This window comes from Trachypithecus francoisi, unplaced genomic scaffold, assembly GCF_009764315.1.
Source record: "Trachypithecus francoisi isolate TF-2019V2 unplaced genomic scaffold, Tfra_2.0 Lachesis_group16, whole genome shotgun sequence".
NCBI lineage: Eukaryota > Metazoa > Chordata > Mammalia > Primates > Cercopithecidae > Trachypithecus > Trachypithecus francoisi.
In genome coordinates, this window is record NW_022681461.1 from 93,272,907 (window position 1) to 93,284,955 (window position 12,049).

General features: G+C 47.8%; 2 protein-coding genes across 13 annotated transcripts in view; one reads left to right on the forward strand and one right to left on the reverse strand.

Annotated features, from left to right (window-relative positions):
- The window catches only part of DNAI1 (dynein axonemal intermediate chain 1), a 66,255-nt gene extending 56,438 nt beyond the window's left edge, over positions 1–9,817 (reverse strand). Inside the window, exon 1 of the mRNA XM_033238256.1 lies at positions 9,523–9,817. Within this exon, the coding sequence (XP_033094147.1) occupies positions 9,523–9,570 (48 nt within the window). The 5' untranslated portion in view covers positions 9,571–9,817. The remainder of the gene's footprint in view (positions 1–9,522) is intronic.
- A 90-nt stretch (positions 9,818–9,907) lies between these two features.
- Positions 9,908–12,049, forward strand: part of FAM219A (family with sequence similarity 219 member A) — a 60,573-nt gene continuing 58,431 nt past the window's right edge. For 2 of the 12 annotated variants that reach the window (XM_033238273.1, XM_033238270.1), the window contains exon 1: positions 9,934–10,370. In XM_033238273.1, coding sequence (XP_033094164.1) covers positions 10,311–10,370 — 60 coding nt within the window. In that variant the 5' untranslated portion in view covers positions 9,934–10,310. Of the gene's footprint in view, positions 10,371–12,049 lie in introns of all 12 variants that reach the window. The other 10 variants (XM_033238268.1, XM_033238269.1, XM_033238275.1 and 7 more) reach the window with 10 other exon arrangements.

Sequence of the window (12,049 nt, forward strand, 5' to 3'; positions counted from 1 at the left end):
TCTGTTGCCCAGGCTGGAGTGCAGTGGTAACAATCATAGCTCACTGGAGTCTTGAACTCCTGGGCTCAAGGCATCCTCCCACCTCAGCCTTCTGAGTAGCTGGAACTACAGGTGCATGCCACCTGGCTAATTTTTGTATGTGTGTGTAGAGATGGGGTCTTGCTATGTTGTCCAGCCTGGTCTCAAACTCCTAGGCTCAAGTGATCCTCCTGCCTCAGCCTCCCAAAGTGCTAGGATTACAGCCATAAGCCATCATGCCCGGCCTGTGTGCTGTATTTTAAAATTCATTGCAGAAATGTGCTATTTTTAAAACCCCACAGTAAAGCATTTTGTAAAGGACAGGACCTTTTGTAATGTAAATATCAGCCCTGAATAAAAGCATTGGACTAGAAGAAATCTGAGGCCCCTTCCTGTACAATTCATGAGAAAGAGATTTACCAGAAACAACATAGAAGTTACTTTAGAGTAAAGCAAGTTATATCTTCCACTGGAGGAGCTGAGCAAAGAGAATACCTCCTTCTAGCTTTGGTTGCTTAAAAGCCATAGGATCTTGTCCCTTGCTGACATTGCCTAGCATGAACAGATGAGCTAGGATCAATCAGATTCCCTCCTTAAGAATTTGAACTAGGACTACAGGGTGAACCAGTAGTTGGATGGAGATATTGATGGAAATGTTTGTGAGGTAGAGAGGTCAGAACAGTTATGATAAGCTGGAAACAGACTAAAATTTTGAGGGAGCAGAGACCGTGGAAATCTGGCCAGTTGGGAAATAAGAATAAGAATGAAACATAGTTGTTAAGATAAATAGGCCGTGAGAAACATGGAGAAAGCAGTTGGTTCCTATACCTGTTTCAGAATCAATTGTTTTCAAATTTCAATTCTAGGTTATCTATGTATTTATAATAACCATCTGTAACTCCCCACATATATACCTTCCCCCTTCTCTCATCCTGTTTTATCTGAGGTAACTTGAGTGAGCCTCTGTTCTTTGTAAGCTAAAGAACTTAAGTAAAGTAATGTGCCTTAGAGTTTGCCAGGTCTGTAAAGGGTAGGAAGAGTAGAGAAGACTTGGGCATTCCATGCAGAAGGAACAAAATAATTAACAAAGACACAGAGGCACAGAAGCAGATGCCTCTCCAAGGAGCAGCAGATTATTTTGTCCATATACACTCCAGTTTGTTCCCAAATAAGATTTGAGGCTGAATACATGACACATTGAGAAAATAAGTAAATGAGCAAATGGATGTGACATAAGAATAAAAGTAGAAAAATAAGCTTAACATTAGGGGTAGGGTCCCTACATAATTAATAGGATTAGGCTACTTTGACTAGGATGAAGGAGGCATGAATTGCTTCTTCTGCAGGACAAGAAAGAAAAGTTAGTATTCAGGGTAACACAGTACAGACCTTCCCATCACTCATTTATTCACTCATCAACTAACTCATTCAGTCATTATTCATTCATCCAGCATTTATTAAGCATCTACTATGTGCCAGGTCCTTGGATGACAGCTAAAGAGGAACCAAGATTGAGCTGGTTCTCACACCCAGGGTTCTCAATTTAGGAGGTGAGATAAATAGAGGACATAAATCCACCATACAAACCAGAATTCAGTGACTCTATGAGTAGGACAAAGTGTCGCGAGACTCAAAGCAGTGAAACTAAAGTTACAACAGCTTTGTCCTTTGCTTGCTTCTTGCATACAACTCTGTCAGTGCTCAGTGACTGCAAAGATTGAACACTTGATACAAATTCCTAACTGGCAGAAAACAATTTCATGTGGCTTGCTCACAGCTGGAGTTAGAGAGTCAACATTACTCCTTAGCATCAACTTGCAGTCTGCAAAGCCCAGCAACAAGCACAAGAACCCTCTGCCATTATTATTTGAGTACCTGGCATGTATCGAGTGCTAACAATGTGCTAGGCCCCCTAGTACACAGGGGAGGAAAACAAGTTCTGGCCTCAAATGCTCACAGCTGTTTTGTAATCTGATAATTGTGCATGACAAACCTCAGACTCTAACTCTGAAAATAGCATGACTATAATCATAACAAAATGGAACTGCCATTGGCAAAAATTGTTTTCTAGTTATCACTTCCAGAAGGAATTCCATAACACTAGTAGGGGAAAAGAAGAAAACACTCTCTCAGTTTTCTGCTGCTAAACCTCAGAATTATCATCAACTGCATCCATCCTTCTCCTGTCCTGTTACAAAGTGTGCCACCTCCTGTCCACAACATCATCTCCTCAGAGACTTGGCTCTAGTCATTATTTAATCTTCCTCCTTTATCTTCAACTTGTCTCTCCGTTTAGGATCCTTCCCCTCAGCATTTAATATATTCAAGTCTTTCATCTTAAAAAACAATCTGCCTACGTAGTCCTTACTGCCTTCATAGCTCAATTCAGTTTAGCTTTTCCCTCTGAAATTGTCCTTTCCAAGGTCCCCAATAACTTCCAAGTTATTAAATCTAATAGTTATATCTTAGTGTTTATCTTCATTGACACCTTAGCAACATGCAACTTGGCTGACCATACAGTTTCACTGAAACACATTCGTCCTTTGACTTCTGGGATATTAGTTTTCTTTGTTGTCTTCTTACTTCTCTGATTATGCCTTCTTATTCTCCATTTTGAACTCTTCTTCTTCTATCCAAACCTTAAATACTGGTGGTTCCCCCAGAAGTCTTCCCTAATTTCCCCAGAATCAGAATGAAGACCGCCTACCACGTGCTTCCATAGAACACTGTGCTACTTCCCCAACCACAGCTGATCATTCATCCAACATTCATCAAGAGCTTCTGAGGTCATGATGGCCACTGTTTTAGGAGCTGAGAATACAGATATAAGCAAAAACATCCACAGGCCCTGCTCTCAAGGAGCTCACAATCTAATGGGAGAGATATACAATAATCAAATAATTACACAAATAAGTGAATAATTACAAACCGTGATGCATGCTATGGAAGAAAGGAACACAGAGCAACGAGACTATATAACAGAGGAAACTTACCCTATCTTCCATAACAGGACAGAGGGAATTGGGGCAGGTTGTGGGGATTGATTTGGGGGCTGAAATCTTAGGAGTGAGTACATGTGTGAGGGAGGGTGTGAAGAGCATTCCAGAAAGAGGGGGCAGCACATAGAACTAAGGTACAGCAATAATGGGAGAAGAGTGGTACAAATTAAGGTATAGAAACCCAAGTAGGTCTCAGGCCCATTCAGGCCTCTGGAGGGATTATCTAAAATTCTGGTCCCTATCCTAAGAGCAATGGGAAGTCACTGAAGTGTTCTGAGTGGGGGATGGCATAATCAGATTGACAGTTTGAAAAGATCACTTTTGATGCAGTGTAGAGAATGGATTGGAAAGGGCACGAGTGAATGAGGGAAGACTAGTTACGTGGCTTTTATAGCACTCTTTGGTGAGAGATGATTGTAGGCTGGGCTAGGGAGGTGGCAGTGTATGTGAAAAAAGTAGTTTAACTTGAGACATATTTAAGAGGTAAGGGAGTAAAAGATCATATCTAGGGCTTGAAGAATATATGTGTAAGAATGACACTGAGGTCACAGGAGTGAAGCTATCTTACTTTGGACATATAGAAACACATCAACTTCCCCTAGATTCTGTTCACCTCCTGTCTTTTCATCTACAGATACCAGGCCCCATCACCAGGCTCAAAATCTCTGAATCATCCAAGACTCTCTTTTGGCCTTATGCCCAATCCTGCCCACTCACTCCTACCCTAGTCACCCCTAATCTATATCAATATTTCTAAAAGTATTGCACCATAGGAGCTTCTTGAGAGACCACAAAATTATCCAAAATAAAAGTATTTTCTTTGGCTTTTACAGGAGAATGATGTAAAATTCCAGACTTTGATTTTTTTTTTTTATGGTAACCAACTGAGTTATAAAGGGGTACTAAAATTTGCTAGTCATAAACTAAAATTAGCTTTTAACTGGAGTTCACAGAAGATTCTAATTCGGTTTTCTACTAAGAAGTTTGGCTGCCAGGCAATGTTTGGCAATGCTGCAAAGCTCCTCCTGTACATGTATATATGCAGCCAGTTGGCATTCTCACAATTTTCAGGAAGGACGCTTTGCTATTGGGGCATTACAAGTGATGTTTTGAGCTGGTCATGCATGGTTTATGGTGCCTGACATCCATATATTTTAATTACAAATTATGATTCATGGAGCTCCATAATGACCAATTTAATATGCCATGGGTTATTTGATTAACTCTATGGAGTAGGGGAATATACCTCTTTGACCTTATCTCCTGCCACATTCCCCACTCCCTTCCTTGCTGATCCAGAAGATGCGTAGCAGGCTCCCATCTCAGGGACTTTATACTTGCTATGCCATCTGTCTGGAATGCTTCCCCTATCCCCACCCTTTCACCCCACACCCCACCTCCAGATATTGCATAGCTCTTTCATTTCCTTCAGGTCTTTGCTCACATGCCACCTCTGTGATACCTTCCCTGTTCATCCTATTTAAATGATAATCTTCTGATTCCCTGAACTTCTTAGTCTACTTCTCTGATTTAGTTTTCTTCTTGGCATCTATCACCATCTAATATACTATATATTTTACATATTTATTTATTGCCACTTTACCTCCAACTAAAAAATAAGCTCCATGAGAGCAGGGATTTTTGTTTGTTTTGTTTCTTGCTATATCACCAATACCTAGAACAGTACCTAACACAGAGTGGGTACAATAAATAATTACTGCATGAATATTTACACATCAATATTTTTATCTCTTAGTCTCCAAAACCCATCTCTCAAGGCATGGATACGTATGGTTCAAATTTGAATCATTCATAGCCCTACTGCCGAAGCAGATATAAACATGCACCTGGAAAACCATGCTTACACAGTTACATTTCCTTGTTATAATTCCCCACTAGTCTCCCCATACCAGTTTCACCCCTTCCTATCCTTCAAACACATTCAGATGATAATTTCCAAGAACAATTTAGGGCATTCAGAATTCATATTGAACTCATTTCCTTAGAATTCAATGTATTCCAGGTATTGTGCTAGGCAGAGGGGAATCAACAATGAACAAGACAGACATGATCCTTACCATAACAGAGTTTATAGTCTAGTGGGGATATCACCCTATCCTGCCTCCAGAAAGGGGACTTAATCCTTTGTAGGAGAATATGAAGGCCAAGCTTAGACCCGCAGTATGAATAGGATACGAATGAAAGATTTGGGGCAGGGTGGAGTAGAGTAGGTAGAAGCAGACAGAAAAGATTTCAAAAGCTTAGAGGAGATAACGAGTGTCAATATTACTTTCTAGGAAGTGAGGGCAGTTCAGTTTGCTGGGATTGTGGAATTTTCATATAGATGGTGATTTGAAGTAGGATGGGTAGCAAAGGCAAGATCATGCAGGGTGGCAAAGGCCATACCAAGCAAATTGGACTTTTGGGACTTTATCCTGAGAGCAACAGGGAACCACTAAAAGGTGACCAGTGGAGTGACATGAACAAATGGAATTTAAACTCCTCTCTATCCTCTATCCCTCTATCCCTCACCCCTGGCATCCCAGTCCTACCTACCTCCTCTCTGAAGTCTTTCTGCTGCTATAACCTGCAGCCCTCTCTCTCCTTCATCCTCAGGGATTCCATCCTCCTTTATTTTTGTATGCCTGTGTTCTGTCTCCCCCATTGAACTGAATTCCCAGAGGACAGGGACAACTTCTCAAACATCTCTAGGACATCCCACACCTGATTAGCACTGACTCAAATTGGTCTTCACTGAGGCAAGAAAATGATGAATACAACCTAGCACAACCCAACCTTTTCTCACATCCCGCACACCAATATTTACTCTGATTTAAAACAACCCTTCCCTCCATAGAGCAGTGCTGATGTGTACGGGGCCAGTTGACCCAGTTTTTTCTGCTTTCTGTTTACTATCACCTCTCTCTCCTCTCAGTGTAACTAGTCTCTAATGTCTCCCTAATGGGTTACAGCAACCCATCCCCAAGTTTGTTCAAATTGCAAGTTGCTAGAAAAGACAAATCGAATCTGTAATGACAGAAAGCAGATCTGTGGTTACCTAGGCAGGCCAGGGGTGGGGGATAGGAGGTGGGATGAGGCACAGGGAACTTCTTGGGATAGAGAAAGTATCCTATATCTTGAGTGCGGTGGTGGTTCATATGTGTGTAAATTTGTTAAAATTTGTCAACACGTACAACTAAAATGGTACATTCTATTATATGTAAACCAAACCTCAATAATTTTAAAAGCAAACTTCTGGGGCGTGGGGGCTCACGCCTGTAATCCTAGCATTTTAGGAGTCCTAGGCCTGTGGATCACCTGAGGTCAGGAGTCCAAGACCAGCCTGACCAATATGGTGAAACCCGGTCTCTACTAAAAATACAAAAATTGGCTTGGTGCGGTGGCTCACACCTGTAATCCCAGCACTTTGGGAGGCCGAAGCGGACGGATCACGAGGTCAGGAGATCAAGACCATCGTGGCTAACACAGTGAAACCCTGTCCCTACTAAAAATACAAAAAAAAATAGCCGGGCGTGGTGGCAGGCGCCTATAGTCCCAGCTACTTAGGAGGCTGAGGCAGGAGAATGACGTGAACCCAGGAGGCAGAGCTTGCAGTGAGCCATGATCGCGCCACTGCACTCCAGCCAGGGCGATAGAGCAAGACCTGTCTCAAAAAAAAAAAACAAACAAAAAACAAACAAACAAAAAAAACTAGCCAGGCGTGGTGACGGATGCCTGTAATCCCAGCTCCTTGGGAGGCTGAGGCAGGAGAATCCCTTGAACCGGGAGGTGGAGGTTGCAGTGAGCCAAGATCGTGCCACTGCAGTCTACCCTGGGTGACAAGAGCGAAACTCTGGTTCAAAAATAAAAAATAGGCCGGGCGCGGTGGCTCACGCCTGTAATCTCAGCACTTTGGAAGGCCGAGGCGGGCGGATCACGAGGTCAGGAGATCCAGACCATCTTGGCTAACACTGTGAAACCCCGTCTCTACTAAAAAATACAAAAAATTAGCCGGGCGTGGTGGCGGGCGCCTGTAGTCTCAGCTACTCTGGAGCCTGAGGCAGGAGAATGGCGTAAACCCGGGAGGTGGAGCTTGCAGTGAGCCGAGATCGCGCCACTGCACTCGAGCCTGGGAGACAGAGCGAGACTCCGTCTCAAAAATAATAATAATAATAAATAATAATAAATAAAAAATAGGCCAGGCGCGGTGGCTCAAGCCTGTAATCCCAGCACTTTGGGAAGCCGAGACGGGCGGATCACGAGGTCAGGAGATCGAGACCATCCTGGCTAACACAGTGAAACCCCGTCTCTACTAAAAAATACAAAAAACTAGCCGGGCGAGGTGGCGGCACCTGTAGTCCCAGCTACTCAGGAGGCTGAGGCAGGAGAATTGCATAAACCCGGGAGGCGGAGCTTGCAGTGAGCTGAGATCCGGCCACTGCACTCCAGCCTGGGTGGCAGAGCAAGACTCCGTCTCAAATAATAATAATAATAAATAAATAAAAAATAAATAAAAGCAAACTGCCTGTAAATATAGGGTCAGGAGGCTAAAACACAGTACATGAACTTCAACGTAAAGCCCAACCCTGACATAAAATTAGGGCATGTTCTTTTTTTTTTTTTTTGGGGGGGCATGTTCTTACAGGACTAGCAGCTTCCCCAAGGCTGCAGAGACCTAAGAAAGTCACGGCCATCTGCTACAGAAGGCCAGGTAAAAGAGGCAGAGGAGCAAAGGCTAACATGGCGATGGCCAGACCAAAATATGCAAAGTCGTAAGTAGCATGGACACAGATTGGCTCTCTAAACCTCAATATACCTAGACTTGAGTGAGGTAAATCTGGAATAAATAAATAGAAGTCCTGCTTTCCAGAGCTAGAAACTACACATTAGCCAGAGTGGTAATTCATAAAGGGTTTGGAAAAAGTTCCTGAAGGACTAAGTTGCTTCATCACAGAAGACTCCTTGGGAAACTGGGACTGCGTAGCCTTCCGTGGTGATGCTGAGGCAGAAGGCAGAACTCGGTGCTCAGTGGGTTAAGGGGGTTATGACTCGGGTTTCCTGTGCGAAGGGATGACATCTGTCCAGGTGGTAATCAGAGCATAATGTTCACATAGCTGAATGAATCACAGGAGTGGACCAGGGGCTGGCAGGGAAGAGAGACACATGAGGCTCTAGAAATAGTTGGGGGCGAGTGTCTGGGTTGTGCAGTGTAGGGGTGGGGACAGGGATGAGAAAAGCGCCTCTCTCCTCTTCCTCTTTGCCTGCCCTCTTTCTCCTCATAAATCTCCCAGCACAGAAAATAAATCAAACTCCTGCACATAGCCTATCCTGTATTCTGTTTAGTTCTCTTGCGCAACCTCTGTGGGCTCCCAAACAGCAAGGCCTGTGTTGCCACCTAGCCTGGAGCTAAGCACACAGCAAAGGGTTGGATAAAGAATGCCTTTGAGGCTGGGCGCAGTAATGCCTTTGAGGCTGGGCGCAGTGGCTCACGTGTAATCCCAGAACTTCGGGAGGTCAAGGTAGCGGGATCGCTTGAGCTCAGGAGTTCCAGACGAGCCTGGACAACATGGGGAAACCCTGTCTCTACCAAAAATACAAAATTTAGCCGGAAGTGGTGGCCTATGCCTTTGGTCCCAGCTACTCGGGAGGCTGAAGTGGGAGAATCGCTTGTGGGAGAATCGCTTGCCCCCAGGAGGCAGAGGTTACAGAGAGCTGAGATGGCGCCACTGCACTCCAGCCTGGGCTACAGGGTGAGCCTCTGTCTCAAAAAAAAGAAAGAAAGAAAGAAAGAAAGAGGAGAGAGAGAGAGAGAGAAAGAAAGAAAGAAAGAAAGAAAGAGAACAAGAAAAATTCCTTGGCCGGGCGCGGTGGCTCAAGCCTGTAATCCCAGCACTTTGGGAGGCCGAGACGGGCGGATCACGAGGTCAGGAGATCGAGACCATCCTGGCTAACATGGTGAAACCCCGTCTCTACTAAAAAATACAAAAAACTAGCCGGGCGACATGGCGGCGCCTGTAGTCCCAGCTGCTTGGGAGGCTGAGGCAGGAGTATGGCGTAAACCCAGGAGGCGGAGCTTGCAGTGAGCTGAGACCCGGCCACTGCACTCCAGCCTGGGCGGCAGAGCGAGACTCCGTCTCAAAAAAAAAAAAAAAAAAAAGAAAATTCCTTAAGGAGGAAGGGACTCGTGGGAATGGGGATGGGGGAGTTAAGGAGGATAGACTGGTCAGAATGAGCCCGTGGGGTAAAGTGAAGAGATGGGAATGGTGAATAAAAGGAGAGAGGTAAGAAACAGTGGGTTGGGGTAGTATGGGAGAGGAGGCCAGGATTAGTGGGAAAGAGTAGGACAGAGTCAGAGGTCAGTGGGAGCACTTGCCAGAGGTCACGGGGGTGAGAAGGTTAGGGGTCAACAGATAAAAGATCAAGGATCAGTAGGAGAGGTATGATTAGTGGTCACTGGCGACGATGAAGGTCAGAGGTCATCAGAAGGAAGGTGTGCGTGCGTTACCTGCTTACGAGACTGTTTATGGGGAGCCTTCGCAGAAGCAGGAAGCATCTCAACCCCTGGAGAGGCTACAAAACGCTCCCTCGTCTGAAGACAAAAAGTTTGTCCGTCTCCTTGACCACACACAAGAAATCTGGACTCTCCACTTCAACTACCAGTCGCAAGTATTCTTTAGGGACAGCCGTCGTTGTGGGTCCCCGTGCCCTTGCAGGACAGAATCCAACTCCCTGACGCGGTTACCCAGCAACCGACCTGCAGCCAAGGCGCAGGCGCCTCTGGCGCGCCCAGCCGGCCTGGGAAGGAGGCGGGGTTGGGCGCACAGTGAGCCAGTCTCCACTAAGCCCCGCCCCCTCAGGAATCACAGCCGGGCGGTCGCGCGCCTTCGGAACTCCCGCATATGGGTGGGGCTGGGGTCCCCAGACACCACCTCCTCATGAATAATGCAAGTCCCGGGCGGTGTCCCGGACCCGGAAGTGGAGTTGCCGAGTCACCGCAGTGGCTGAGCTGCTGACAGGAGGCGGCGGCGGAGTAGGAGGCGAGGCAAGACCTGCGGCTCGGCCCGGCCACAGCCGCGGTAGTGCTAGGCAAGCCCACAGAGTCTCGCCGGCTTCAGCCAGTCTGCGAACCTCTCGCCCCCGCCCACCCCTGCATCCGCCCGGCCCCTGCCAGCCCGACTGGTCCGGGAAGGCCTAGTCTGCACCACCCGCCGGGCTCCTGGGGCCGCCGCCCCGCGCGGTCCTGTCGGCGTCCCTGGCCGCGCCCGGCCCCTGGCCCGCTAGCCCGCCGGCACCATGATGGAGGAGATCGACCGGTTCCAGGTGCCCACCGCGCACTCGGAGATGCAGCCGCTGGTGAGGGGGCGGGCGGCTGGCAGGCCAAGGCCGGGAGGGGGCGTCGCTTGAGGGGGAGGGAGGGAATCAGGCCGGGGGGATTGTGCCGAGGGGCGCCATCGGATGGGGCAAAGAGATCCCTGAAAACGTATTGCCGGGGGACGGGGACTTGCAGGACAAGAAAACCGTGGGAGAATATGCTGGATGAGAGCAAAGGGACCTGTAAGGGCGGAGGGCACCGTCGGTGGAGGCAGAGCACCGTCGGATGGAACGGAGGGGGCACAAAGGTGCACACAGCTAGTGGAGGCCCATAGCGGGGGGTGGCGAAGGAGCTGTCATGGGGCATCGCCGGCGGCAGGCCCAGGGGGCTGGGATGGGAGGTGGGGAGGCGTTTAATCCTAGAGGCCTGTGATGCTTAGGGCGGGGGAGCAGTCAGGCTAAGAGAGATTGGGAATCAGCTTTTAGAAGAGGAGGGGCCTGCCCGCCTGTCCGCTGGATATACGGATAGGAAAGCTGGGCCGGGGCGAGGGACCCAGTGGGGGAAGGTGGTTGGTGCAGAACCTGGGAATTCCATTCTCCGTTGGGGAGCGCAGGCAGTCCAGGCTGGGGACATCTAAACCGGGAAGGAGAGTGCACGGCGACCAGATGGGGAATCGGGGTGCAGATGAGAGTGCTCGAGAACCGACGGGAGAGGAAGTGGGGCCGCGCTGGAGTTGCCTGTGCCCACTGGTTGGGAAGAGCCCCCATCATCTTAGGCCTACGTGCCTGAAGTCCTTGCTGGGCGCGGATCCTGCCGCCTGTCCGCGGTCCCGGAGTCAGGGAGGAATGATGTCATCGCTGCTGGCGCGGAGGGAATAGAAGGGGGAGGGCAACTCGGGTGCACCGAGGGTAGGCCTAAGGGAGACCATGCTTGCTGGCCACCGCCCCAGGGGCTACCTGACCTCGCATGTCTGTCAGGCAACCGGGTGGGAGACGTGGAGGCCTAGCCAGCTCGTATAGTGAAGGGAGAAGAGAAGGAATGTCTAGGCTGTGTTCGCTTTATCCCCCTGGAGCCTGAGCTGGAATTGGAAGGAGGCAAGGTGGGCTACAAACCCGAAAGTGTGGATGCCCCATTTCTCTGAGCTGTGCTGGCTGGAGCAGAGCTGAGCTCTCCAAGTTTTGAGGCTCTGCTTCTGTGTTAGGCAGGGTGGCCAGAAACAGGTCTACCCTTGTGCCTATAACCCCCTGGCTGACAGATGTGCTTTATAGCTTCCTGGACGAGTAACCTACCCATTACAGCAGCCAAGATGGACCTTGGCAGGGACCCATCACCGCCTTTTTGTCACACCTTTTGGGGGATGGTAGAGAGAATTATTAGTGGCCACTTAGCAGGAGACAAAAGGCTTCTCCCCCCTTTCATGACTACTTAGACAGTTCTAAAAGCCAAAACAAAGAAGTTTTACAGAAGCATACAATATTAAACCAGAGAGAGGTGTTGCAGGACTTTTTCCTAGACTCATGCCATCATTGGATTATTTGGGAGCCAGAAAATCCTGGAGAGAAGTCCATCCCATGAACTTAAAGAAGGACTTCGGGCTGGCTGAAGAGAATTTTCCTTTCTGAGTTCTCTTTCTAGCTAACCTGACTTATCAAACTAGATTGCCCTTCCAGTTCTAAGCATCTAATCAAGAATCAAAATAGAGGGTGGATGAAGGAAGAGG